The sequence below is a fragment of the Orcinus orca genome, chromosome 12, assembly GCF_937001465.1.
Source record: "Orcinus orca chromosome 12, mOrcOrc1.1, whole genome shotgun sequence".
NCBI lineage: Eukaryota > Metazoa > Chordata > Mammalia > Artiodactyla > Delphinidae > Orcinus > Orcinus orca.
Genome location: NC_064570.1, coordinates 47,846,478 through 47,873,071, shown reverse-complemented (window position 1 = coordinate 47,873,071; position 26,594 = coordinate 47,846,478). Strand labels below are relative to the sequence as shown.

The 26,594-nt window shown below is 41.4% G+C and overlaps 2 protein-coding genes and 1 non-coding gene across 3 annotated transcripts in view; 1 reads left to right on the top strand and 2 right to left on the bottom strand.

The window, feature by feature from the left end:
• SLC16A10 (solute carrier family 16 member 10) overlaps positions 1-26,594 on the top strand; it is a 142,669-nt gene that overhangs the window by 12,476 nt on the left and 103,599 nt on the right. The window lies entirely within an intron of this gene.
• Positions 12,673-13,703, bottom strand: LOC101280962 (mitochondrial dimethyladenosine transferase 1-like). Its single transcript, XM_033418646.2, has one exon. It carries the CDS (start codon positions 13,696-13,698, stop codon positions 12,673-12,675), a length of 1,026 nt encoding a protein of 341 aa, XP_033274537.2. The 5' UTR covers positions 13,699-13,703.
• Positions 19,174-19,246, bottom strand: TRNAW-CCA (transfer RNA tryptophan (anticodon CCA)). The gene has a single exon. It is a non-coding gene; the product is annotated as a tRNA-Trp (tRNA).

The window sequence follows — 26,594 nt, the reverse complement described above, 5'->3', positions numbered from 1 at the left end:
GTTCAGCTTTACCCTTTTTTTTTTTTTTTTCTTTTTGCTAAAGAGTAAATTGCATCAACAGTGTTCTGCATGTGTTCAGAAAGTCAAAATTTATTTAGTCTTGTGACCAACTTAGACTGGATCCAAGAAACAATTCTGAGATACGTTTCATTAGAGTAGAAAACCACTACTCATTAAACAGAGGTACTTATTGACTTTTTCTGTGTAGGTACTAATGCCAAGTGGGGTGGGTTGGTCTGGTGACTGGTTTTAATAGTGAAAACCTTTTCATCTTGCTTAATTATCCTTTTTATTAGTTTTGACTTCAGCATCTCAAAGGATTCACATTTGTCAATGGTTGTTTAAACAACGGCATTCCACAAAGTTAATTGATGTTTTAGCACAGATGGGGGCAGAAAGTTCCAGTTGTTTTCCTGCAGTAATGTAACACTTGAACTTTGGCAGCAGTACCCCCAACTCCAAAGTTACCTCCCAGTGCCAGGTTTTTGGGCTTCTTAGTCTCTGTTGGTTTATCTGTAGCTTCTAGTTTTTCTATGTTGAACAAGCGTTGCTTTTATAATAGTAAAAATAATTAACCATTAGCATTAGATGTATTAACTTTAATGACTGTAATAGTAAATTTGGCCTAAGATGAAGCGGTTTTGTGGGAATAGATGATAGATGTATGGAGTTTTCATTGTAGTTGTTAGGTTTTGTCTCTTCTCAGAGAAAAATGTTAATTATGGAATAGGCTGGAACTGGTAAAGGGAACTGATTTTAGTTTTATAATGACAATCTTTCGTTAATTGTATATAAACAGATTAGGAGGAGAGGCTTTTTTCTTTTTTTTTTTGGCTGTGTCGCACAGCTTATGGGATCCTAGTTCCCCGACCAGGGATCGAACCCGTGGCTCCTACATTTGAAGTGTGGAGTCTTAACCACTGGATCACCAGGGAAGTCCCAGGGAACTGATTTTAAATCACGTTACATTATTTGGCCACATTTTGTTTTGGATCAAAATGGAGATATTTTATATCAGATGGACAGTCACTAAGAGCTAGATCATGCGATGCTAATCATACCTGATCCCCAGCCAGACACAGCACAGAAAATTATTATTGATATTTCTCTTTTGGGGGGCGGGTAGAGGGACTAGAGAAGGGGCAGAAGAGATAATAGATGAATATTTGTGTTTGTATGCATAATTTTAAATCCAGAGTGATAAATAATTACTAATCAAGAATCCTCTTGTTTGGTGGTTCTTTTGTGTTTCTGGTACACAGGCTACTTGTACGAGGGCAAAGGCAAATAGAGCATTCCCCACATTTTGCTGCTGGCCACCAGAAAAAAAAAAATCTCAAAGCCGCATTGTGTTGCCACCAGAAAAAAAAAATCTTTGCCTGGATAAAAATGGTTACATATTAAATGACTATTTAAACTAAAAGATTTAAAATAATGCTTTTAAATGACCTAAATTTTAGCTCAGTGTTCTTTATAAAAATATGAGAGTTTATCATTTCTTTCAATAAACTTGTGTCTGTAAAATGATGCTCAGTAGGACAGAAGACTGACCCTTTTCCAGAAATGTGAAATCTTGAATCTAAGCAAAAAGAAATTGTAATTAGTTCAGTTTTATTGGTTTGGAATTTGTAGTTATTTGGAGAGGGATTTGGTTTGTCTTTTCACACACTCCTGCAGTTGTAGCATTACAAAGAGCCTTCCTAAAAGAATGCATGCCTTTCAGACACTTTTAAAAAAAAATAAATTTATTTATTTTATTTATTTATTTTTGTCTGCATTGGGTCTTTGTTGCTGCACTTGGGCTTTCTCTAGTTGTGGCAAGCAGGGACTACTCTTCGTTGCAGTGTGTAGGTTTCTCCTTGCAGTGGCTTCTCTTGTTGCAGAGCATGGGCTCTAGGTGCGCGGGCTTCAGCAGTTGTGGCACGAGGGCTCAGGAGTTGTGGCTTGTGGGCTCTAGAGCGCAGGCTCAGTAGTTGTGGCACACGGGCTTAGTTGCTCCACGGTGTGTGGGATCTTCCCGGACCAGGGCTTGAACCCATGTCCCCTGCATTGGCAGGCAGATTCTTAACTACTGCACCACCAGGGAAGTCCCTCAGACACTTTTTTTCAACAAAGCTGAGGAATACCAAAGTTTAACTCTTTAAATTTACAATTGATGTCATTAGCACAGAGCCACAGTTCCTTATCTGAAACTCTTGGGGCCATATGTGTTTTGGGGTCGAATTTTTTTGATTTTAAAAAAGTAACCTGGGCTTCCCTGGTGGCACAGTGGTTGAGAGTCCACCTGCCGATGCAGGGGACACGGGTTCGTGCCCTGGTCCGGGGGGATCCCACATGCCGCAGAGCGGCTAGGCCCATAAGCCATGGCCGCTGAGCCAGCATGTCCGGAGCCTGTGCTCCGCAACGAGAGAGGCCACGACAGTGAGAGGCCCACATAACGCAAAAAAAAAAAAAAAAAAAAAAAAAGTAACCTGGTTCATACAGCTGTGTCTTTTACCCCCCGTCCCTCCCCACCCAGGGGAGTCTGAGGCAGCACCCTATAATCTAATACACTGATATTTCTGCAAAAAAATGTATGACTATTCAGAGTAATTGGGACAAATAGAGACCATAAGTACCTTCATGTCAGTTCAGATCATGTTTTACTTCCAAGTGATTATTGATGCCATCTTATAAAAAAAACTTTGGGTTTGGGATTCCAAAGTTGGAAATAAGGAATTGTAGATTTATATGTGAATATTTTGTTTTCTGTTTCTCAGTGAACAATATTTTTAAGGTACATTTTTCTTTATTAGGTAGCGTACCTGCTTCATGTTTTCAGTAAATGCGATATTCGGCTATCATACTGATCTACCCTAGATTACTCAGCCAGACCTCCTTTTGCAGGGTGTTTGAATCGCAGGCTGTGTTATGCAATGTAAATAACATATCTGTAGACATCTTTTTTTTCTTTTCTTTTTTTGCGGTACGCGGGCCTCTCACTGTTGTGGCCTTTCCCGTTGCGGAGCGCAGGCTCAGCGGCCATGGCTTACGGGCCCAGCCGCTCCGTGGCATGTGGGATCTTCCCGGACCGGGGCACGCACCCATGTCCCCTGTATCGGCAGGCGGACTCCCAACCACTGCGCCACCAGGGAAGCCCAGGACCCGGGTTCTTTAATACTCAACTATGCACTGGGCTCATTAAATGAATGACAAGGAATTTGGTTTGGCAAGAGCCCAGGAATTGTAGAGGAAAGTCCCAGAAGATAAGGCTGGGAAAGAATGGGGAATGGAAGGTTTGAGTGCCGAGTTAGGAAGTTTGCATGTGATTTAATAGGCAATGGGAAGATATCAAGGATGTTTGAAGTGTGCCTTAAAAAATTGTGACTGGGTTGCAGAGTTAAAGAAAGAGGAGGAACATCAATTACGGAGGTCTTGGCTGAGAGCCGGGGTAGATTGGAGGCCCAGCAGTGGAAGTGGGAAGGAAGGGGTAGATGTGAGACATTTCAAAGGACAGACTGAGGGAAGTCTGGCAAGTGATGCGTGTGGACAGTGACATGGAAACAGATGATGCTTATGCCTGGGGACAGCATCTAAATAATTTTTGAACTAGGAGCCCCACATTTTCGTTTTGTACTCGGCCCTGCAAATGATGTAGACAGTCCTGGATGGTGCCACTGACAGGACCAGGGGCATGTGGAGGAGGAGTTGACAGGGAAAGGCTGACTCAGATGTTAGACATATGAGTGTGAAATGCCAGCAGGACATCAGGGGATGATGTCAAGCAGATAACTGGACACGTAAACCTGGAGCCTCAGAGTGGAGCTGAGGCCGGAGGTAGAGCTTTGGAAAGAGCCCGTCTCTTTATGAGGAATGTGATGTTATCATAGAAACTGAGAAATTCTGTCTCAAGAAGCCCCAGGGGCTGCTCCTAGGTAGCTTAGTTGGTTTCCATTGAAATCATCTTATTTAAAAGTAACAACACTTCATCCTTAAAAAAAAACTTTCCAGCATTTAGATTTCTCTAATTCAGATTTGCAACTTTCCAAAGGTCAGATTGTATTTTTTACTGTCATTGTCTTAAGTATTTCCAAAACTTAGTCCTAAGACTTGGTTTTTTTTTTCCCCCTTTAGTTTTACGTGACCTCTGAGACTATCTGCATTTACGGTTTCTTGCATTCACCGTATAATTAATTAAACCAGTCTGTAAGTCTTATTTTCAAGATGTTCTAGACCAAGAGCCTGTGGGAGTGGCTTAGAATCGTTTCAATTAATTTATATATTTCTAATTTAAATGTAAAGTATTGATAGTGGTGGAAAACTTGTTCAACAGGAAGATGTTATCTTGTAGATCAGCCATCACAGAGTTTAGGAACTGAGTCAGCTACTCAGTTCCCTCAGCTGTAGCAGTGAGACTCAAGTAAGATAGAAGAATGTCAAAGTGCTTTGGATGCACAACAGATATGTCAGACACTCTTGTTACTGAGTAGGTTGGCACAGTCCCTGTATGTGGGCGTGTGTGTTGACTCATGTGCTGTGCTGTAATCTCTCAGAATTCAGGTTCTGAATTGCTCTCTTGTGATTGAAGCCCAGCTGAAGGTGCTGGAAGTGCAGTGACCCTGGAGGAAGAACCAGTAAAAGCAGGGGGTGGGTGAAAGGGAATTGATGATTGTGCAAGAAGAGGGTATCTGCCTTATTTTGTAAGCCAAGACACCCCTACCCCCTACCCTTCCTTCCAGTAACTGTTTCATCTTTTAGTACCTTTTGGCTTCATTTGCAAGGTCTGTATTAAAGTACATGTCAGGGTTTAAGGCAGTGTTTCAACCATGCTTGTCTACTGTTGTGCTTGTGGGGTTGAACGCAAGTACTGGCCTGATGACAAGTCAATTTGATATCCAGTGATCATGGGGAGGGGAGGCAGAGGGAAGGCCAACTCAAGTATTTTTTCCTCAGAGTTTGAGAAACAGAAGCCATATAGTCTTTTAAATCCCATGCCAACACACCAGAGAGATTTGCTAATACCAAAGGTCAGGAATCACAAAAGAGCAATGTATGTTTTTTGGTGTTGACTTGAAAATACACTGTTTTGTATAACTTAGTGTTCATTATGTGTATGCTATTATAATTAGTTGGTATACATGGTAGTTTTTTTTTGTAGCTTTGATTAGGAAACAAATATTGAGACACTTAAAGCAAAAGGCAGACTATTATTATTTTTTGGAAAAAAATCAGATAAAAGTAATGCTTAATCCAATTAAACTGTCTCTTCCTCTAATTCATCATGATGACTTTGGGTGTCTGGTGGCAACTGAGAATGGGTTATGGAAAAATGTCAAGGCAATGTAATCCCTATTATTTATGGTCACTTAAGAGGATAAATTAATCACCAGCCACTAATCTTTGGATAATTACTCTGTTTAGCTGGAAATATCCTTAATTTCTGGAAAGCAAGTCAGTGAGTTAGTGGAACTGTCATAATTAGTCAGCCTTTGTAAGACTAATTATAAGTGAATGGAAACTAGTTGCCTTCACCCTTTTCTCCCCTGCATTATAGCATGATCATTCTGTAACTCTGGAAACTGTATGTGGAACCACAGGGAACATACATTAATACACTATCTTGGGGTTTTTAATACACTATCCTGTGGTAAGCATTCATAGGTTTACCCCAGCTAAGGATTGACAGAACTGCCTTAACAGGTTAAGGCTTGCAACTTGTGTATGTATTTCTGGTTACTAGGACTAGACAAGAATTTTTTTTTTTAAGGTTTTTTTTTGATGTGGACCATTTTTAAAGTCTTTATTGAATTTGTTGCAATATTGCTTCTGTTTTATGTTTTGGTTTTTTGGCCACGAGGCATGTGGGATCTTAGCTCCCAACCAGGGATTGAACCTGCACCCCTTGCATTGGAAGGCAAAGTCTTAGCCACTGGACCACCAGAGAAGTCAAATTGTTAGGATTAGGCAAATTGATAACATTATAAAATTGGTTTGAATATAGATTGTTTAGGAAGTGAGTCTTTTGCTGACAGCAGTTCCATTTATTTATGCCTTAAATATTTTGAAGGAGTCAACATAAACTACTGTATTTATTAAGTGCTAGCGGTGGGATGGGAATAAAGAAAAGTACACATTTCAATCCCAAGGGAATAAAATAAGGAGGAAGTCCTTGTCTCATGTTTTCCACATGGGTACAATGTCTCAAAGACAGACCAGTGTTCACCTTTTGGAGTTTGAGGTCTTCATTCAAGAGGTTCCCAAAGAACCTTTTTGAGAGTCAATGAAATTGCTATGCAGGTGGAATCAGAGACATACTACTTATTTATCATAATCAGGATACTCCCATTTTGATAATAATAAAATTCACACACTTACACTGTAAATTGTTGCCTTGATAAGGTTTCTGGAAATAAAACAGAATTCTATGTATTGTTTCCAGTCAGTTAGAGAAGGATTTGTATTATTATGAGAAACACAATACTCTATATAGGACTGAATTACCATAGAACTAAAATATGAATTAGGACTATGGAAAACAAATGCAGACACAGAAATCTTTAGTAGAATGTATTTTATTTTTTATTTTTAAATATTTTTTATTTTTAAAATTTATTTATTTTTGGCTTCTTTGGGTCTTCGTTGCTGCTCACGGGTTTTCTCTGGTTGTGTCGAGCAGGGGCTACTCTTCGTTGCGGTACGTGGGCTTCTCATTGCGGTGGCTTCCCTTGTTGCGGAACACGGGCTCTAGGTGTGCAGGCTTCAGTAGTTGTGGCATGCGGGCTCAGTAGTTGTGGCTGGTGGGCTCAAGAACACAGGCTCAGTAGTTGTGGCACATGAGCTTAGTTATTCCACGGCATGTGGGATCTTCCCGGACCAGAGCTCGAACCTGTGTCCCCTGCATTGGCAGGCACATTCTTGAGCACTGCGCCACCAGGGAAGTCCCTAGGATGCATTTTAGAAGACTCACTTTAACTTTTGGAAGTCAGCTTTATTGAGGGATAGTTTACATATGATAAAATTCACCATTTTAAGTCTATAATTTGATGAGTTTTGACAAATGTATAAGGTAATGTAATCACCACTGCAGTCATGATACAGGGCCTTCCATCACCCCAGGATGTTGCTGCATGCCCCTTTGCAGCCAGTCTATCCCTGGAACCTCTGCCCCTGACAACTATCGATCTGCTTTCTGTCACTATAGTTTTGCTTTTTCTAAAATTTTCTATAAATGGAATCCCACAGTATGTTTTCTTTTGTGTCTAGCTTTCACTCAGCGTGATGCTTTTGAGACTCTACCGTGTCGTTGCATATGCAGTTGGCCCTCCATATCCATGGTTTTGCTATCCTGGGTTCAACCAACCACAGATAGAAAATATAAAGAAAAAAAATTCCAGAAAGCTCCAAAAAGCGGAATTGTAATTTGCCACATGCTGGCAACTGTTTACATAGTATTTACATTAGGTATTATAAGTAACCTGTTACTGAACCAAATTGGGTCTGCCGGAGGCAGGTGGTAAAGCCAATCTACTGACACCGGGTTGTGGTGAAGGAGAGCACAGCGTTTATTGCAGAGACTCAAGCAAGGAGTCTAGGACAGCTTGTGTCAAAACACCCGAACTCCCCATGGGTTTCAGCGAAACATTTTTAAAAGCCAGGTGTGGGAGGGGAGTCCCAGGGTGTGTGGTCAGCTCATGCACAACTCTCTGATTGGTTGATGGTGAGGTAACAGGGCAGGGTCACAGGGGTTAACATTATCAATCCTCAGGTGCCATTAGGTCTGGGGGCTACATGCTCATGGTCAAGTAGTTAATTTCTTCCATTTGGTGGTGGCTTTAGCATCTGTAAAATAACTCAGGAAATGTGCGTCAGACACTATTATCTGCACTTCAGAGAGGAGCTAAAGCAGAGGATATGGGGGAGGGGTCTGTCCCGGGAAGGCCCCAGAGGGTCCTGCTGGGTTACAACCTAGAGATGTTTTAAAGTATGTATACAAGAGGATGTGAATAGGTTATATGCAAATACTTCGTCACTTTATATAAGGGACTTGAGCATCTGCAGACTTTGGTATCTGCTGGGTTGCTGGAACCAACTCCTCTTAGATACTGAGGGACAACTGTACTAGCAGTTCAGTCCTTTTTATTGCTGAGTAGTATTCCGTTGCATGCCTGTACTACAATTTTTTATCCATTCACATGTTGATGGACATTTGGGTTGTTTCCAGTTTTTGCCTGCTATGAATAGTGCTGCTATGAGCATTTGCGTGCAAGTCTTTGTGTGGACATGTTTTTGTCTCTCATGCACCTTATTTTAATTTTCATTTTATTCTATAAGCTTACCTGTATTTTTAAATTTAACAAGAGGATAATACTATGTATTTTTTTTTTTGTGTGTGTGTGTGTGTGTGACTGAATGAGGAGGTGAAATAGTATGCAAGGACTCTGGAAAGGCAGGTTTTTCACTTGGGTGATTTTAGGTGATTGGTGGTACTGCCAATCAAGAGAGTCAAATATGGCTGAGATTTTCTATTTTTAAAAAAACTGAAGAGGGTCCATTGAAATGAGTCATTGGGAAATCACTGATGTCTTCAGCTAGCATACACTCATTGGCCTGGGTGTGCAGGGAGTGGAGCAGTGACTGTGAGGTAGGGATGGTGGTGCAAGCTTAGAAGTGAGAAAGGGGAGAAATAGGGTGGTAGCTAGAAGAGGATTAGGGTCAGGGGTGGGGGGAATAACAATTTTTTTTAAACATGGGAGTAGCTTGAGGAGAAGGAGCCTGTACAGAGGGAGAAGGTCAAGTTACAAAGTGGCTAGTTGATGGAATAAGATTCATGAGCAGGTCACAGATGCGGGAATTCAGAGCACAGCTGCTGCTGCTGGTGAGGGGTGGGGGGCAGTGCATTTGCCAGAGATGCCACCTATTCAGGACCTGGAGAGGGGAAAGTAAGAACGGAAACAAATGGAGGGGTAGGGTTGGTGAGGATCAGGAAACTGAGGGGGCCTTTGCTTCCTCTGAGAAGGAGGGTATGTGTTAAGCATAACATGGGACTTAACAGCAGATTTGAGAGAGTGGCAAAGGTTTGGGAGCTGATTACTGCTAAGGAAAAGGATTGAGAAGAGTTCTGAGAACTGAACCGAGATTGGAAATATTGGAAATTGTGAATTTGTAGTGAAACCCGTTTCTAAGGTTGTGGCTTTTTTTTTTTTTTCCTTCTCAGCTGTGCTCTCCTGTGTGAGCAGAGCAGGTGAACTGAACAATTCAGTAAGGTTAGAAAAGAATTGAAGCAAAGTAGTTTCACATTTTCTGTCTGCTTTCAGCTGTGTGCTGTATGGCTTTCTCTTCTCTCCACCTTTTATGCACCATTCTGAGATGCGGAAGTACTCACGTGCTATAAGTCTTTGGTGAAGTTGATTCAACATTTAACAACCTAATACAATTTTTAAATGCTGTTTTTTTAATTGTAGTAAAATATATATAACAGAATCTATCATTTTAACCATTTTTAAGTGTACACTTCAGTGGCATTAAGTACATTCACAGTGTTGTGCATGCATCACCACTATACCAGAATTTAAATTTGAAGCATGACTATCATCTCTTTTCCTCCCTTTGTATCACTCCTGATTTATAACTTTAACATAGTTCTTTACTGGGTAGACTATTTGTATTTTTGAAATTGAGGTAGTGATAACAGTATGTACTGAGCTTAACTTTGGCGGATGCTGTGCAAGGCACAAATTGTGGCATTAGCTTTCTCTCTGTTTGGTTGTAATTATGTGTTAATGTCTGTCTTCCTTACTAAATGTAGAAGGCCCATGAGAGCGGGGGCTGTCTATGTCTGCCTTGTTTACAATTATATCTCTACTGTCCAGCACAGTGCTTGACCCATAGTGGGCATTCAGTGAAGTTTTTGAACAACTGAAAGTCCTTCACTGAGAGGATTTATTTGTTTAATAAGTTCTTTCTGAATGCTTCGTATGAAGTAGGCAAAACTTGTATTCACACATTAATACAGATTATACGGCATGGCACTTTCCAATGTCTAGTTAATGAGTAAAAATCAAAAAGGGTTTATATTTGCAGGTTCACCATGGAAGGTATTAGAGCAGACTGTGCATTAAACAAATGGCTGTACAGAATTGACAGCAATAATCCCAAAGCTTGAAGGCTGTGGGTTAATTAGGATAACTTGACAGAAAGTGAGTCAATCAAACTTGACAGTTGAAAGAATGTTCCAATAATTTATGTTCAAATACACATCAAATATGTCAGCAAGTAACAGGAACTTAAGTTGCAGAATGCTCCAAAACACCAGAACACCTGCAGAATGTTTTGGAGAAAGAAAATCAGTAAAATGGTTGGGGACTGTTTAGTTCTATTACCTTATACTAAATAAAATGCACTAGAGTTTAAAATACTATCTTTCTTACAGGTAAAAAGATATAGTTTATTAATAAATTAATTGAGGAATTCTGTTTTTCTTTAAAGGTACATTTATTAATGAATTCAGTAATACTTTTATTTTTTAAGAAATATGCATAAATATGGGTGTTTCTGCTATTAGATAAACTAGTGTCATAAGCTTGTGGTTAAATGGAGATAAAGGGGCAAAATACAATCTAAGTGTTAATTCTTACAGGGACGTATTATATTGCTACTTATCACAGTACGCCTCTGATTCTGGAAGGTAAGGACTCTGTATGTGTGTTTGGCCACTGAGGCTCTTTTTAGAAATAAAATCTGTCTCCACCAAGGTATTTTTGTATCATATGGAAAGAGAAAAGAAAAAGCTATTAGGAACTCTAGTCCTATTATTTTCTTACCTTTTAAAACTCCGAATAAGCTAAAACTGGAGTTTGGCTTCAGGAACCAGTAATGGAAATTTTCTTATGTCTCATCAGCAAAATCTAGTACTGAGTGATCATTATGGCTTTTCACTGAATAATTGTGCGTGTGTGTCTGTGTGTAGGAGAGCAGACAGACAGACAGTGGACACAGGTCTTCGAGTAGACTTCCTCGAGTAAACATAAATGAGCAGGGGAGGGGAGTGGAGAGAGGAGGTGGGATGGAGGGGCAGGGAGGAGCAGAAGCAGAGGAAGCAGACTGAGACTGCAGTCCCTGTTGCGTAAATGCCGCTTGTTTGTCATCTCTCCGTCCCTGGGGCCTGCCCTGTCCTGATGCTGGTTTTGGGCCCCCTTGGAGTCAGTGAGCAGAGTTGGCTGGGTAAAGGCGGGTGGGGCTTGGGGTCTTAGTGCCTGCTTGGTTGACATGAGCAGACTGCATCTCCAGCTGGGTTCTGGAGTAGCAACAGCACAGATTTCCAGGGAACAGTTCCTCCTGTCATCGTTTTGTTTTTTTTCTTTTTTGAGAGAGAAAAAGCATTTTTGTACTTTTAATTGAGCAGCAAGGGAAATAAACAGGTGAGAAGGTGGGCAGAGAAATATGGTGTAATCTTAGTTCTCAAACTACAAAGTACTTTAGTGAAAGAAAGGAACCTAGATTTTATTAGCAACTGACTTTTAAATTTATTCATTAGCAAGAGCTAATTTATTCATTAATTAGCTGTAAAACTGACTTTTAAATTTATTCATTAGTAATAGGAATCCTAGCCCTTATGATAGTTTATAGCTTATTGTTCTCAGTAATTAAGCTCTGGTAATTGGTCCTCTAAAAATGCCAAATTCCAACTTAAAATTTCAAATAAGCATAAATAAAAAATGTCCATATTTGCAGTATCTACACTTTTTTTTGCCCAAGTCCCAGGATAGTCCCAGGATTGAAGTGAGGTGATAAAATTTTAATTAAGATGTTAAATCTGATAACCTACAAGGCAAAAATGAACACATTGTGGAATCGGTTCCTCTATCATAAGGGAAGATGTGCTTTTCTCACTGCAGCTTCATCCAGGTCCTTAAAAGTCCTTAAGAATTCCTCCAGCAGCGAGTGGCCCGGGGAGCCGGGCAAAGGCAGCTCGCTGGACTCGGATGAGGGCAGCCTGAGCAGTGGTACCCAGAGCAGCAGCTGCCCCCCGGCCGGGAGCAGACAGGACGCCCAGAAACACCCCCACGAGGGCCTGGCCGACTTCTCCGACAGTCTCACCAAGGAGAGCGACATTCTGAGCAACGACGAGGAGGACTACCACCAGACTGGGAAGCAGGACAGCCCTACCACAGACATGGAGATCCAGTTCCAGAGACTGAGGATCTCGGAGGACCCGGATGCTCGGCCAGCTCAGCAGCCGCCCGGCAAGGACGGGCAGCCCAAGCTGGTCCGGGGGCACTTCTGCGCCATCAAACGCAAAGCCAACAGCACCAAGAGGGACGGGGGAACTCTGCTGAAGGCGCAGATGCGTCACCAGTCCCTGGACAGTCAATCGGAAAATGCCAACCTTGATCTCAGCTCCGTTCTCGAGCGAGAATTCAGCGTCCAGAGCTTAACGTCGGTTGTCAACGGGGAGTGTTTTTATGAAACAGAGAGCCATGGAAAGGCATAATACAGGTCTAATTCAGATATGGGTTAAGTTGCTGATTTCACTTTTAAATTTATTTGATGATATTTATTCTCTTTACCAAGCTGTAAAAGGGGAAATAAGTCACACCTGGGGAGCACACATATGAGAAGTTCAACACTGTGAAAATCAACATCCAGTTGGCTGCCAGCCCCTGAAGTAGCAGCTACAGTCTGTAACTGTCCTTGTCATCCCCTTTTTTCTGATTTTTGCTTGAGTTCTTCTCTGAAATTGTAAGCAAAGTGGTGTGGGTCTTCATCACACATTTTTCGGTATGCGAGGCTCTTAAAATGTAACACAGAGAGCTGGGTGGGTCGAAGGGTAGGGTCCACATCTGCCAAGTGGAACAGTTTCCCAGTGCTTTCTAATCGCCGACATTCAGGGAATGACATTCCAGGCCCTCGGTGGCGGCATTTCCTTCGGAACTGAAAGGCATTCTGAACGACTCTCTCCACCAGCCTGAATGGCTGCTCTATCCTGAGCCGGGTCAGGGGGGTGAAATGCACCACCCCCGAGTCCATCTCTGGTTTGGGGATGAAAGCCTGACCTGGAACTGTCAAGATGTGCTGAACGTCGCAGAGGTACTGGGCCATGATGGAGAGGCGACTTCGCTGCTTGCTTCCGGTACTGGCTGTAAGTCTCTCTGCCACTTCCTTTTGAAAAGTCATCTGGGTTCTGCCATAAGCAAAAGGTCCATTTCTATGAGAAACATTTTCAAGCCATGTGATAATCAGTGGAGTTGATACACTAAAAGGCAGATTGTCAATAATATGTACATTTGGAAGATCATCCTCCCACTGTCTTTTGAGATTTTCTGGAAAAGCCCTTTCTATCTTAAATGTCAAGACATCTCCATGGACAATTCTCAGTTTTCCAGGTGCTGCATCAGAAAGCATCTGTAATCCAGGAATAAATCGACTATCCTTTTCAACCACCAGAAGTTCAGCAACACCGGCATTGAGAATGGATCTTGTGATTCCCCCAGGCCCAGGGCCCACTTCATAAACATAAGCATTTGTCAGACTGCCAGCTTTCCTTACAATTTTATCTGTCAGCCTCAAGTCCAAGAGAAAATTCTGGGATAGCTGCTTCACAGCTTGCAGTCTAAACAACTTAATGATTTCTCGAATTGTGGGTAATGGTGGGAGGCGGAAGGTGCCGAGCGTCCTGGAGGCGGCCATGAGCCCCGGCCTGGCCGCACAGGTCTCACGCATGTCCTTCCCCGCGGTTCCTTCCTCCTGTCATCATTTTTATTCCTGAATCATCGTGTTTAGTTATGCAGTTGTCTGCTGTCCCCAGCTACTTACGTATCAAGGAAGCGTCTTCTGTTTATCTTCTTTCCTTCCCTTTTTTCTTATTTCCATCTCGTTAACTCCTTTTCTTTGTTTTAGCCAAGCACACACATTTGAGCAATAATGGTTGCCATTTTCACTAGCTAGCATAGGACTTGCTCCTTACCTAGAGGACTCCTAATCTTGTGGTGTGTAGTGGTGAGTTAAGAACATTTAAAGATGGCACATACATGTAACAGTATTGGTAAATCTCATAGTATTGGTTGAAAATATGAAGTTGTAGAATGTTTAACATGATACCATTTACATTTCATTAAAAAAAAACTAAGGAAAAAATACTACCGCATTTCATAGAATCTAAAACACTGTTGCTGAGATGCACCCCCATTTTATGTACACTGACGAAGGGGAAAACCTGCAGATTAAATTGTAATGTAGTGCTTTATTGTGGATTGTAAGGTGCATCCCAGTTTTAGAGATATAATATGAAAAGGCATGCATTTTAGAATTGAATAAGGTAAATATATTTTATTGAAACATACTTATGTAATAAAAATATAAAAACACGCATTGAAATGATATATAGCCAATTCAGGATGTGATTTATCTCTATGAAGCGAGGGAGGGAAACAGATAATGGGGGCACACGAGGGGCTTCAACTCTCTATATTTTTATTATTTTTAATTTTTTTGAATTTTTATTTATTTATTTTGGTACGCAGGCCCCTCAGTGTTGTGGCCTCTCCCGTTGCGGAGCACAGGCTCCGGATGCGCAGGCTCAGCGGCCATGGCTCATGGGCCCAGCCGCTCCACGGCATGTGGGATCTTCCCGGACTGGGGCACGAACCCGCATCCCCTGCATCGGCAGATGGACTCTCAACCACTGCGACACCAGGGAAGCCCTATATTTTTAAATCTAAAGCAAATATTGCAAAACGTTAGATAAAGTTGGTTGGGGACTTCCCTGGTCACGCAGTGGTTAAGACTCTGCGCTCCCAATGGAGGGGCCCCGGGTTCTATCCCTGGTCAGGGAACTAGATCCCACATGCATGCCGCAACTCAGAGTTCGCATGCCGCAACTAAGAGTTCACGTGCCAAAACTAAGGAGCCTGCCTGCTGCAACTAAGACCCAGCACAACCAAATAAAAATAAATAAATAAATATTAAAAAAAGATAAAGCTGGTTGGTGAGTTCCTATAATTTTATGTATGCTGTAAATATTTCCTAATGAAAAGTATATATTTAGAAGCTACATAAAAAGCAAGTTGCAAAAGCCTATATATATAGTGGATCTTGTTTTACTTTCTAGTATAGTATTGTTGGCCTTCCATGTCTATGGTTCTGTATCTGCGAATTCAACCAACTGTGGATCGAAAATATTCCGGGAAAAAAAATTCCAGGAAGTTCCAAAATGCAAAACTTGAATTTGCCACATGCCTGGCAACTATTTACATAGTATTTACATAGTATTTACAACTATTTACATAGCATTTACATTGTATTAGATATTATAAGTAATCTAGATATTTAAAGTATATAGGAGGATGTACACCATTTTATATAAGGGACTTAAGCATCCCTGGAATTTGGTATCCAAGAGGGGTCCTGGAACCAATCCCCTGCAGGTACTGAGGGACGACTGCATTTGATTTTGTGTTCTTTCAGACTTTTTCCTATATCTATCATACCACAGCAGTGGGGTTTGTTGTTGTTGTTGGAAGGCCGAGGGCTTTCTACATCTCCGTTTTTGTGTATGAATTAAAAGATAATACTGAAGCCCATGCGCCCTAGAGCCTGTGCTCCACAGCAAGAGAAGCCACCGCAATGAGAAGACCGTGCACGACAATGAAGAGTAGCCCCCGCTCTCCACAACTAGAGAAAGCCCGCGCACAGCAATGAAGACCCAACGAAGCCAAAGATAAATAAAATAAATAAATTAAAAAAAAAAGCCAAATATAGTCACACCACTTAACTCAGAATCTCATTCCCTAGGACCTTGCCTAATGACTCCTAAGAAAAAGCTTTATGCATGAAGATCTTCACGATACCATTACTGTAAAAGAGTAAAACTTTGGAGTCAAATGCCCCCAACTATAGAAGTGGTTAAATAAATGATGTTGATCTACTTTATGAATTATGTTGCAACTGATAATGATAATGACTTCTATGTAGCAACATGGAAAATGTTTGATGGTGATACATAGTCAGGGTGTATCACCCGACTGTGACTCTAAAAATGTGCATGAACGTGAACAAAGATGAAGGGAATATGGAGAAACAAACAAGCAATAGTTGTACTAGAATGGTAGAATTTTGAGTGGATTTCTCCCCTCACCATTTGTAAAAAAAAAAAAAAAAATTGTACTTATATTTTTGGGGCAGCCAGATCTTTGAAAGAAAAATTTGAATTTCTAAGAAAATAGCAGATATTAGGATGGGGGATACTAGAAAATGCAAAGTAGTGGCCCTTTTGATGATAAAACTAAAACATTCTAAACCAGCTTTGCTTTAGCAATGCACAAATTGATTATTTAAATTTTGTCTTTTTAGAAGTAAGTTGGCTGAGGGCAAGTGTGTGGAAATCAGAATATTGAAGAGGATTGGTACAAGAAGTGGGAGGATCAGAGCTGATGTGACTAGCTTTTCCATTTGCACTACCAAATAAACCAAAATTTTGGACTGTGTCTGCTTTAGTTAATATTTGGTTATTTGCTTTGAAGCTATTTGTTTGCAATAATGCCATTAACATCCTCAACAGAGCCAAAGTCTGACCCTGAGATGGTAGAATCTTAACTAATTTTATCATTTACAAAGAAACTGAAACTTCTGAGGGCATGAAGGACCATTTCTTTTCTCTGTACTTCTTCCTTTGATTTTTACATCACCAGTGATTTATGGCTACTAAAAAAAAGTCCTATAATTAACTCACAGTTAAGTCATCTTACCATCAGAGGTAGAATGAGGCTGGTGATGATTGGGGAGGGAATAGAAAAAGACTAAAGAATTTTAGACATCTAAGGCCTTGCTGACCAGTTAATCCAGCCCCTTCACTTTATATGTAAGTAGATAAATCCCAGGGACTCAGCAATGAACCTGCGTTTTAGGCCTCCAAATTTAGTGCCCTTTCTACTATACCACAAGGAAAGAAGGAGGGAAAGGGAGAGAGAGCAGAACCAAATTATTGACATTTTAGGGGCCATTTTTTCAGGATGGACAGAACATTGGATATGATGTCATTATTATCTTAACTTACAGTTTTTACGAAGACTACCACTCCAAAACAAAAATAGGTAAAGAACATCAACAGACAACTCACCAAAGAAGAAATACAATATAACACGAAAAAATATGCAATGTCATTGAAGAAATGTAAAATATAAAGTAAATGCGTCTTGCTGCCTCAAGGTGAAACATTTACAGACGAACTTTATCATTCAGACCATTGGCCTTGTAGGGCTTCTTGTTGACAATCTACTCTATTTTTAGGAAATTAATTATAATTGAAAAACTGATGCAAACAGTAAAAGGCAAAGTACAACCTTGAATTTCATGAAAGTTGTGGTAGCCTTACACCTCTTTTTATTCATTTACTCAGTCCTGTGTGGCACCCATAGATGATTTAGCCCAGGTGGTTTTGCTGAAGTGGACCACTAGGAAGGAAGCTGTGAAGGGCTCAAAGCAGTTGAGAATAGGTGTAATTGAGCACATAATTTTACTTTCCTCTCCTGCCCCACACAACTAGAGAAGCTGGTTCAGATCTGACTAAGGAAATGTCCTCATCCCCACCCAGAAGATACTACAGGGCCCCAGGAGGACGAAACCAGGGAAAGAGAATCATCAAAACAGGACTGGGACCAAAGGCAAGCACAGTAACAGATGTCCTGCTGAAGAAGATGGGGGTGGGACTTTGCTGTGACTCTGAAGGCAAGTGTGGTTCAGCGAAGCCAAGATCAAGGGGACTGAGTGGGCTATCTGTCCTTGGTAACCATGTGCCACATCTTCTGAACAGACCTTATCATCTGGGCTAAATCAGCCCAGGAGTTCTGAAAAGAGGATTGAACTTAATATTACTGACACACAGGGACTTCCCTGGTTAAGACTCTGCGCTCCCAGTGCAGGGGGCATGGGTTTGATCCCTGGTCAGGGAATTAAGATCCCACGTGCTGTGCAGTGCAGCCAAAAAAAAAAAAAAAAAGGAAGAAAAATCACCGACACACAAATAGGTCCCCTTAGATTCTAATTGGAAGTAAACAGGGTAAAAGTAGTAAATACTCAATGTTGCTTTCTAAACTAAATTATATATTTTAGAGATGGGCCCAGTCAGACCACATAGAGATGCTTCATTCTTTTTCATCGTCTGTAGCAAGAGTTAACAAATGGTTTTATATCCTAAAAGGGAAAGTTATGGGTCAACGGGTATGTGCATTTTTCCACACTTTTAAAAATGTTATTTAACAATAAAGTTGCAAGAATAAGAATAGTATAAAGAATTGCTGAAAACCCTTTATCATCTCCTAACATTTTATTCCATTTGCTTTATCATTTGCTCTCTACTCTCTCTCGTGCTCTCTGTGTCTGTGTGTGTGCATTTACATATACACACATGTATTCGAGGAAACATTTTTTCTGAGCCATTTAAGTTGAATATATTATTGCCCTTTTCTTTTAAATGCTTCAATGTGTATTTTCTCAAAATAAGGATATCCTCTTATATAACCACAAGTTATTAACTTCAATAAATTGAACATAGATACAATATATTTCTCTAATATATGCCATCTGAATTTAATTTCATCATTTGACCCAATAATATGCTTTTTGGTATGTATTTATAATTTTAACAAAAATTACCATATTGTCTCCATAGAGGTGGTGCCACTATACATTCCCGAAAGTAGTATATGAGAATGCACAATTTACCCTCAATTGCACTAACACAATTAGTTAACAGCTTTTGACAGTGTGTTAGAAAAAGAGTGGCATTTCATTATAACACGTTTCTCTTATTCTGGGTAAAATTATATTATGGAAAATTGTAACTGGTAATCATTATGGTATCTTATATGGGTAATTTTAATAATAATTATGGATAAGGTTGAGGATCTTTTGTGTTCAGAGAGTCACTTATTTGTATTTCCTTCTTCTAAACTGTCCCTTATATCCTTTGTTTTTCTACTGGGATGTTGGCTTTTTTATTGATTTGTAGGAATTCCTAATTTATTGAGAAGCTCAGCCATTTGTCAGTGATATGAGCTGCAAATATTTTTCCCAGTTTGTCATTTGTTTTTTGTCTTTATGGTGTTCTTTTTTTTAAAAAAATATTTATTTATTTATTTAGGCTGTGTTGGGTCTTAGTTGTGGCACGTGGGATCTTTAGTTGCAACCTGTGGGATCTAGTTCCCTGACCAGGGATCGAACCTGGGCTCCCTGCATTGGAAGCACGGAGTCTTACCCACTGGACCACCAGGGAAGTCCCCTACAGTGTTTTAAAAATTGTTGCTGTTTGTTTGCATTCGGGACATTTTGAAGTCATGAAGTACTGGCAGGAATATTTTGTATTATATTTAGATTTTATAATCAAATACACAGGTGTGCTTAGATATCAGTAGATATCCTAATATAAGAAAGGAAGAGGCAGATTTTCACCTCTTAGTATAAGGAGTGAGTAAACCAAATAAAATAGGATGCATTTATTTTGGACTTAAATAATTGCTGTTAACCCCACTGTGCCATGGGTTGTTAACTCTGGCTCTCAGAAAAAAATGAAAAACAGTTATGGTGAATATATTTAAAGTTGTCTGAAACTTGATCGTATCCAGGTCTTATCTAGGACTTGGAATTTTGGAAACTAAAGAACACTACAAAAGAACTCCATAACCTTACTGGTTTGGAAACCATGGTACTGGTAGGATTTCTGGTCTTTATTTTTATTATTTTGGATGTCTTCCTTCAAATATTTTATGTATCCACACTCATAATTTCCATGATAAAGGAATTTCTTTTAAAGCTGATTAGGGGCAGTTTTTTTTAGATTTTTTTTTTTTTATGTGGACCATTTTTAAAGTCTTTATTGAATTTGTTACAATATTGCTTCTGTTTTATGTTTCGGTTTTTTGTTCCTGAGGCATGTGGGATCTTAGCTCCCCTACCAGGGATCGAACCCGCGCCACCTGCATTGGAAGGTGAAGTCTTAACCACTGGACCACCAGGGAAGTCCCATAGGGGCAGTTTTTAAATATGTAGCTGGTTTAAATCATTAAGTAGTATTAAGGGGAACATCCATCATAGAAATTAATTTAAAATATTTAGAAATATTAAAAATATGGTCACAACTGTATTGCTTGCATCTGTCTCTATAAATGCTGATTTGCACGTTTTCATATTGCAGAATCACACTGACATTCAGAGAAAGATGCTGACATTGTTCTTCCAACATCTCTAGTTTGGGTTTCATGAAGCATTTCTTCCATTTCTCCTTTTTCTCTGTGTAATACTTTCTCAGATTCTTGGAAAAATAATCAAGACATTTTGCTCTGGGTCTACTTATAATCACTGGCATAATACCAGTGTGAAATGTGCTCATTAACATTGTTTTAAAGTATACATAAGTACACAAAAATGGGCCCCTGCACCAGAGATTAGAGTTGAGACATGTTAGTTTTCCTACATGTCACTGTTTTACAGATTTAACTTAGTTTAATTTAGGGCCAGATAACTCTGGCAGCGTTTGCATTTTCAATATGTTTTTCTGCACTTAAGAGTTTCTACACAGGGGCTTCCCTGGTGGCGCAGTGGTTGAGAGTCCACCTGCCGATGCAGGGGACACGGGTTCGTGCCCCGGTCCGGGAAGATCCCACATGCCGCGGAGCGGCTGGGCCCGTGAGCCATGGCCGCTGAGCCTGCGCGTCCGGAGCCTGTGCTCCGGAACGGGAGAGGTCACAACAGTGAGAGGCCCGCGTACCGCAGAAAAAAAAAAAAAAAAAGAGTTGAGTTTCTATACCGTATAAATTTCATACCTTAAATGGAAGTAAAGTAAAATGCCAATAGGAATCTGTTATTGTGTGTATATCTCCAGTCCAAAATTACTAAAAAAGGAAAAAGCAACATATAATGTTGGATTTGTATTTTGTTTTAATAATAATGTTTATTTATTTTTACTTGTTGACAGTTTGCTTTATTTATTTATTTATGGCTGTGTTGGGTTTTCGTTTCCGTGCGAGGGCTTTCTCTAGTTGTGGCAAGCGGGGGCCACTGTTCATCGCGGTGTGCGGGCCTCTCACTATCGTGACCTCTCGTTGCGGAGCACAGGTTCCAGATGCACAGGCTCAGTAATTGTGGCTCACGGGCCCAGCTGCTCCACGGCATGTGGGATCTTCCCAGACCAGGGCTCGAACCCGTGTCCCCTGCATTGGCAGGCAGATTCTCAACCACTGCACCACCAGGGAAACCCCGGATTTGTATTTTATATTATAAATCTATCAGACATAAAACTCCCCTTTCAAATTGCTATAAATATTTCTAAACACTCTCAGTTTATTTAGTTATCTTGTCGTGAACTGGTAATAAGTAGCTGATGGACCAGCACCCATCCATGAACCATTTTAAGCACTGATCTTGGTAACTTTAACTTATGCTGTGTGCCAACAGGTACTGTAGTTCACTTGACAGCCTTTTTGGAAAGAGGATGACCATCATATCATAGTGATGATTATTAGTATTTGAACAAGATATTAGAGTTGTTGCAATCACTGCAGAATGGTTAATTTTTTTTTTTTTTTTTTAAGAATTGGTGGGACTTCCCTGGCGGTCCAGTGGTTAAAGACTCCGAGCTTCCAATGCAGGGGGCGCGGGTTGGATCCCTGGTCGGGGGAACTGGAGCATGGCCAAAAAAAAAAAGAAAAAGGAAGAATTGATTTGACAAAATCTATCTTAAGATGTCAGGGTTATTTTTACTCTTTAGAACTTCTGGTATAATCTGAGCCACTCTGAAACACAGCTTATCTTGTGGGGAATAATTTTTTTTTTTCTTTTTTGCGGTACGCGGGCCTCTCACTGCCGTGGCCTCTCCCGTTGCGGAGCACAGGCTCCGGACGCGCAGGCTCAGCGGCCATGGCTCACGGGCCCAGCTGTTCCGCGGCATGTGGGATCTTCCCGGACCGGGGCACGAACCCGTGTCCCCTGCATCGGCAGGTGGACTCTCAACCACTGCACCACCAGGGAAGCCCATGGGGAACAATTTTTAAGGGGTGTGTGTGTGTGTGTGTGTGTGTGTGTGGATATGAGGCAAGTGGGAGTTTTGTTTTCCTAATGGAAAAAATATAAAGTGTTTAATCAATTATTTCTATTCATTTATTTATTTATTCAAAGTGTATTTGGAATGTTTATTGCCAAGTGATTTTGTGTATACAATACGACCATCTTCTTAAACCTCCAGTTTAAATGAGTCACGGGTCAAATAATAACCTGGCAAACAGAATGACACACATGCTTCCCTCACTCTGTTGGAGGAGCTGAAGCAGTCTAATTACCCTGCAGGCCCGGATTAGTTTAATTCTTTGGCACCAGCATTATCAAGATTTCATTGTATTTGGAAGAACATATTTTTTAGAGAAATTGTGTTGTTATTCCATTTCCATTTAAAGCGTAGTTTAAGGAAACTTCGTGGAAAGCTACACACTAGCCTCCTTTAAAATTTTTTTTCATGTTATAGCAGGGAATCAGGCAGGGCTGGCTTCCTGGACATGTGGCCTGTGCAGTCCCAAAGGGCTCTGTGCTCAGAAGGGTTCTGTGCTTGGTTTAATGTTTTGCTGTCAGCATCTTGAAATTCTTGATAATTTTATATTTGATCTTATTTTGTAAATGAGGTCCAGTGGGACAGTGGAGCCTGTGCTGGAGGTTTGGAGCCTTGGCTCATGTGCAGTTCTACCTTTCCATATCCCTAGGCCCTGTTCTGCTTCCCCTTCCAGCCAGCGGCCATGTCCACTGCTACCCTTCACCTGGGGTGCTGACTGGCTCATGTTGGGGAGGAGGAGGCCCATGTTCTGCTGTCACCCTCCACCTCCTGCTGGGGCCTGGGTACAAGCTCGGGGAGGGTTGGGGTCAGGTGCCTATGTCTCGCAGCGTTGTGGGGAGTGGCGACAGCCAACCCTGCCCCAGGCTGGCAGCACGCTGACACGTTTGGTGTGTCCACCTCTAGCTCGCCCCCAATCCAGGTGTCTACTCTGTCCAGGTGTGGAGGTTTAAAACCCCTTGGGTGTCCCTTAGCATGGATTGCAGTGACTGGCCAATGGGCAGGAGAGACACCTGGCTCTATTTCCCCACAGCCTTGGTCTGGTTGGTGGTCAGAAGAGAAAAGCCAGCAGCCATCAGGCCTGAGCGTATGCTTGCAACACTGCCCCGCTTCCCCACCTGCCCCTGAGAGTCCACGCTCTTCCCATGAGAACCCTTGTGCCCAGAGGAATGCTGTTGCTTTGGCTGCACGCACATAGCACCTTCTCTTCTTCCTTCCAACCTTCTTGAGCCTGGCTTGAATTGGTCTCTTCTGGCTAGCTCCAGGTACCTTCTGGGGATGGGCTGTGAAATGTAAATTGTGTAATTTCAGTGATTCTACATATAAGTTAAACATTCTTATATTTGCATTTAAGCCTGGCATTGCATAGCATAAAGATATTTATTAGCATGAATTTTATCATTAAAACTTTTTATTTTTCTTTACTGTGACTGCACAGTTTCAGTGGCCTCTGTTGATTTGTTTCAGATAGAAAGGTAAGCTCTCTTCAAGTTGGATCATACAAACATGAAATCTAATGTGTGATGAAACGGACCTGTGAAGCTTTTTGGTCAGAAGAGTAATTCCCCTGAATTTACTATATTCCCACTGTATATAGTAAATTCTACAGGAACACATCTTTACTATACTAAGCAGGTGGTTTTTACGTGAGCATGTAATGCCAGGAATGATTTCTGCTCCAAACTAAGTTTCCTTCCTGTCCCCCTGTCCCTGTGCCTGTCAACGTCCTGGTTTCTCACTTTGGGAGCCCATGGGCTTTTTGACCATGGCTTGCCCTTACGGTTGCTTGTGAGTCTCTTGGCCTTGATAGATACGGCCCTTCGCTCATGCATTCCCCTCATTGACAGCCTCCCGTGTCTTGCTCTTATATGTCCTAAACCTGGACCTGACTCTGCCCCTTTGCTTTAGTCTAGTCTGCTTCTTGGTATTCCCTAGAAACCCACTTCAGTTGCATAGACAAAGGAGATGATTTGGGATTTTAAAGATGGAACCCAATATGCTGTCAGAAAGGAGTTGCGATCCTGGCTGGACTGGGTCACTGATTTTCCAGGCAAGAGAAACTTTAATGCTTGTTGGGCTGTGCACCAGTGAGAACTCCCTTCTCCACAGTGGCTGGCTGGGGAGGAACTCTGGCCTTTTGCCTCACTCTGCTCTGATTGAGATCATTCAGGTGCAGCTCTTCTATGCAGACATAACGCCTGGTTTAGGTGAGAGCTCTTGTTGCCCGGTTCTTGTCAAGTTCTTAGCACACTCAGCACAGCTTCTGCTTCCCAGAGGGAATTGGTGGGTTCTTTTTAGGCTGTTTGCTGGGTTGGATTCACCCTCAGTTGCTGACCATTGCCCATCTCCTGGGAGAGGGGTGCTGAGCATAATGACTAGATACTGTTGTTGGTATTTTATCTACTACCAGTTCTTCATCACTGAGAATCATTTCATTTAGAAAATAAACATTGCCTCACCTGTTCGTGGCATAATATTTTCACCTTTGCCTTTTACTCACATGTTGCATATTAACTTTCCTTCTGAAAAGATCAGCATGATCTTGGAGCTGGTGTGAGCTGGATCTTATTACTCCCCATGTGTGTGTTTTTATCTTCAGGCGTTTCTTCCGACTCTAGCCCATTCCTCCCACCTGTCCCCATCCTAGCAGGCTGATCTCTGCCTGGTTCCACAATAACTTTGCTTCTGGATTTTTATCTCTTCTTCTTCAAAGAAGTCTCTTCAGATTACTACAGTGTAATAGAATCCTTTCCCTTTCAGCCTCTGGATCAATTATTTATTCACTTGTGTAATTCATGCCCACGCTCAGGTATGTGTTAGTGTTGCTCTGAGACTGTTGCTCCCTCTGGAGAAGGATCTGTGTCTGACAGTCTCCTTCCTCGGTGTCTAATTCAGTGAGGATTAAATCAGGGAGACCTACTGGCTGAGGCTCACTGCCCCTCAGTTACTTGGTTCACTGTTTGAACCCCAGAATCAGGAGTTGGCAGTAACTTCATCTGATTCTGTTGTATTCCAGTAGACTAACAACCAGTAAAAGTTCCTAAATATTCTGATGTAGGTCTAAGGGGCAAATAGGAATCGGAGCTCCTCATCAGAGATAGTTTCCCTGGCGTGCTGCATTTGTTTTTGTCCTTCTTCATACTAACTTCTGTGACCCTCAGCTCGAAGGGTCCTTTCTCACCTAAATGCCCTCCCGAAAGGAGGCACCAACATTCATTCATCAGAAAAAGAGCAGTACAGTTTCTGTTATGTTACCATCAGAGAGACACTGGCTTAAATCCCACCTCCTCCCTTTTTTTCCTTTTTAAATCTCCAAGAAGGCCCAGAGTTGGGGTGTCAGGACTGGATGAGAAGAAGCAGGAAAGTTAGCCGGTCAGAGGTGGGAAAAAGCCATGGGCTCCAGGGCTCTACTCCGGGACACACTGACAGGAAGCATTAGGGCAAACCAAACACCCTGAGGTCCTAAGAGAAAATTGGTCTAAGTCCAGGGTGATCTCATCCTCAGACATAAGATGGAGGGGTTCTTGATTAGCAGTGGGCTTTGTAGTTGCCATGAAGTAGGTAAACTTTGGGTGGTGGGATTGGCCATAGAAATACAGAGGGCCCTATGCTTTCAGCTCTTAAGTTAGGACCTTTTATCTGCTCATTCTGAACCTAATTATTCAGGGTTGGTTGATGGCTGAGAAATAGACTTTTGTACTTATAGCTTGAAAAAAAAAAAAAACACTTTAAAAGTTTTTCAATTTCCCCAATAGAGTGCTTTTCCTTCGTTGAATCCCTACAACTTTATTCTGGCTTAGGTTACTGAGTGGGAGTGGCAGAGAGTGATAATTTTTAGTGTGATCTTTAGTATGATGTAAAAATAAATCTCTGAAGACATGAAGTAGGAAATGTTCCTTAAAGACTTTCTATAGGAAAAACCAATGTTTATAAACTCTGCTTATCAACTGTTTTTCCTACCTCTGCAGTTTCATCCATTAATAACTGTCAGAATTCAGTTCATTGTGCAGTATCTGGAAATTTTCCTCACTGTTAATTAGTAAGACTTTGAATTGTAAGTGTGCTCATGTGCCCGTGGCACAGAAAGCCAAACTCTGACAGCGGGTGTCTGTAGCAAAGTAAGGGCTTAGTGCAGGGCGCCAAGCAAGGGAGTGTGAGACAAGCCTCAGATCTGCTTCTTCATGGTCTTAGAGTTGGGGGTGTTTCAAAGGGGAAGAACAGAGAAGCTGGGGTTCCTCATCGTCTTGTGACATCTCTGTGACATTTCTCAATTGTGGTTTCGGAGTCAGGATGTCTCCGGTTTACAGATCTCTTGCCAGGTGGTCTTTGAGCTCACCTGGTCCTGGAGAGACAACCAGAGTTTGTACTTTAATGATAATATCGACAACAGCAATTTTAGTACATTAACGATGTTATCTACAACAGCAACCTTAGTCATCGGACTCTGGTTGATTAGTGTTCAGTTAGCACAGGACTGAGTTCAGAGGGGACAAGAAAGGGAATAAAGTTTTGGATAGAGAGAGTAGTT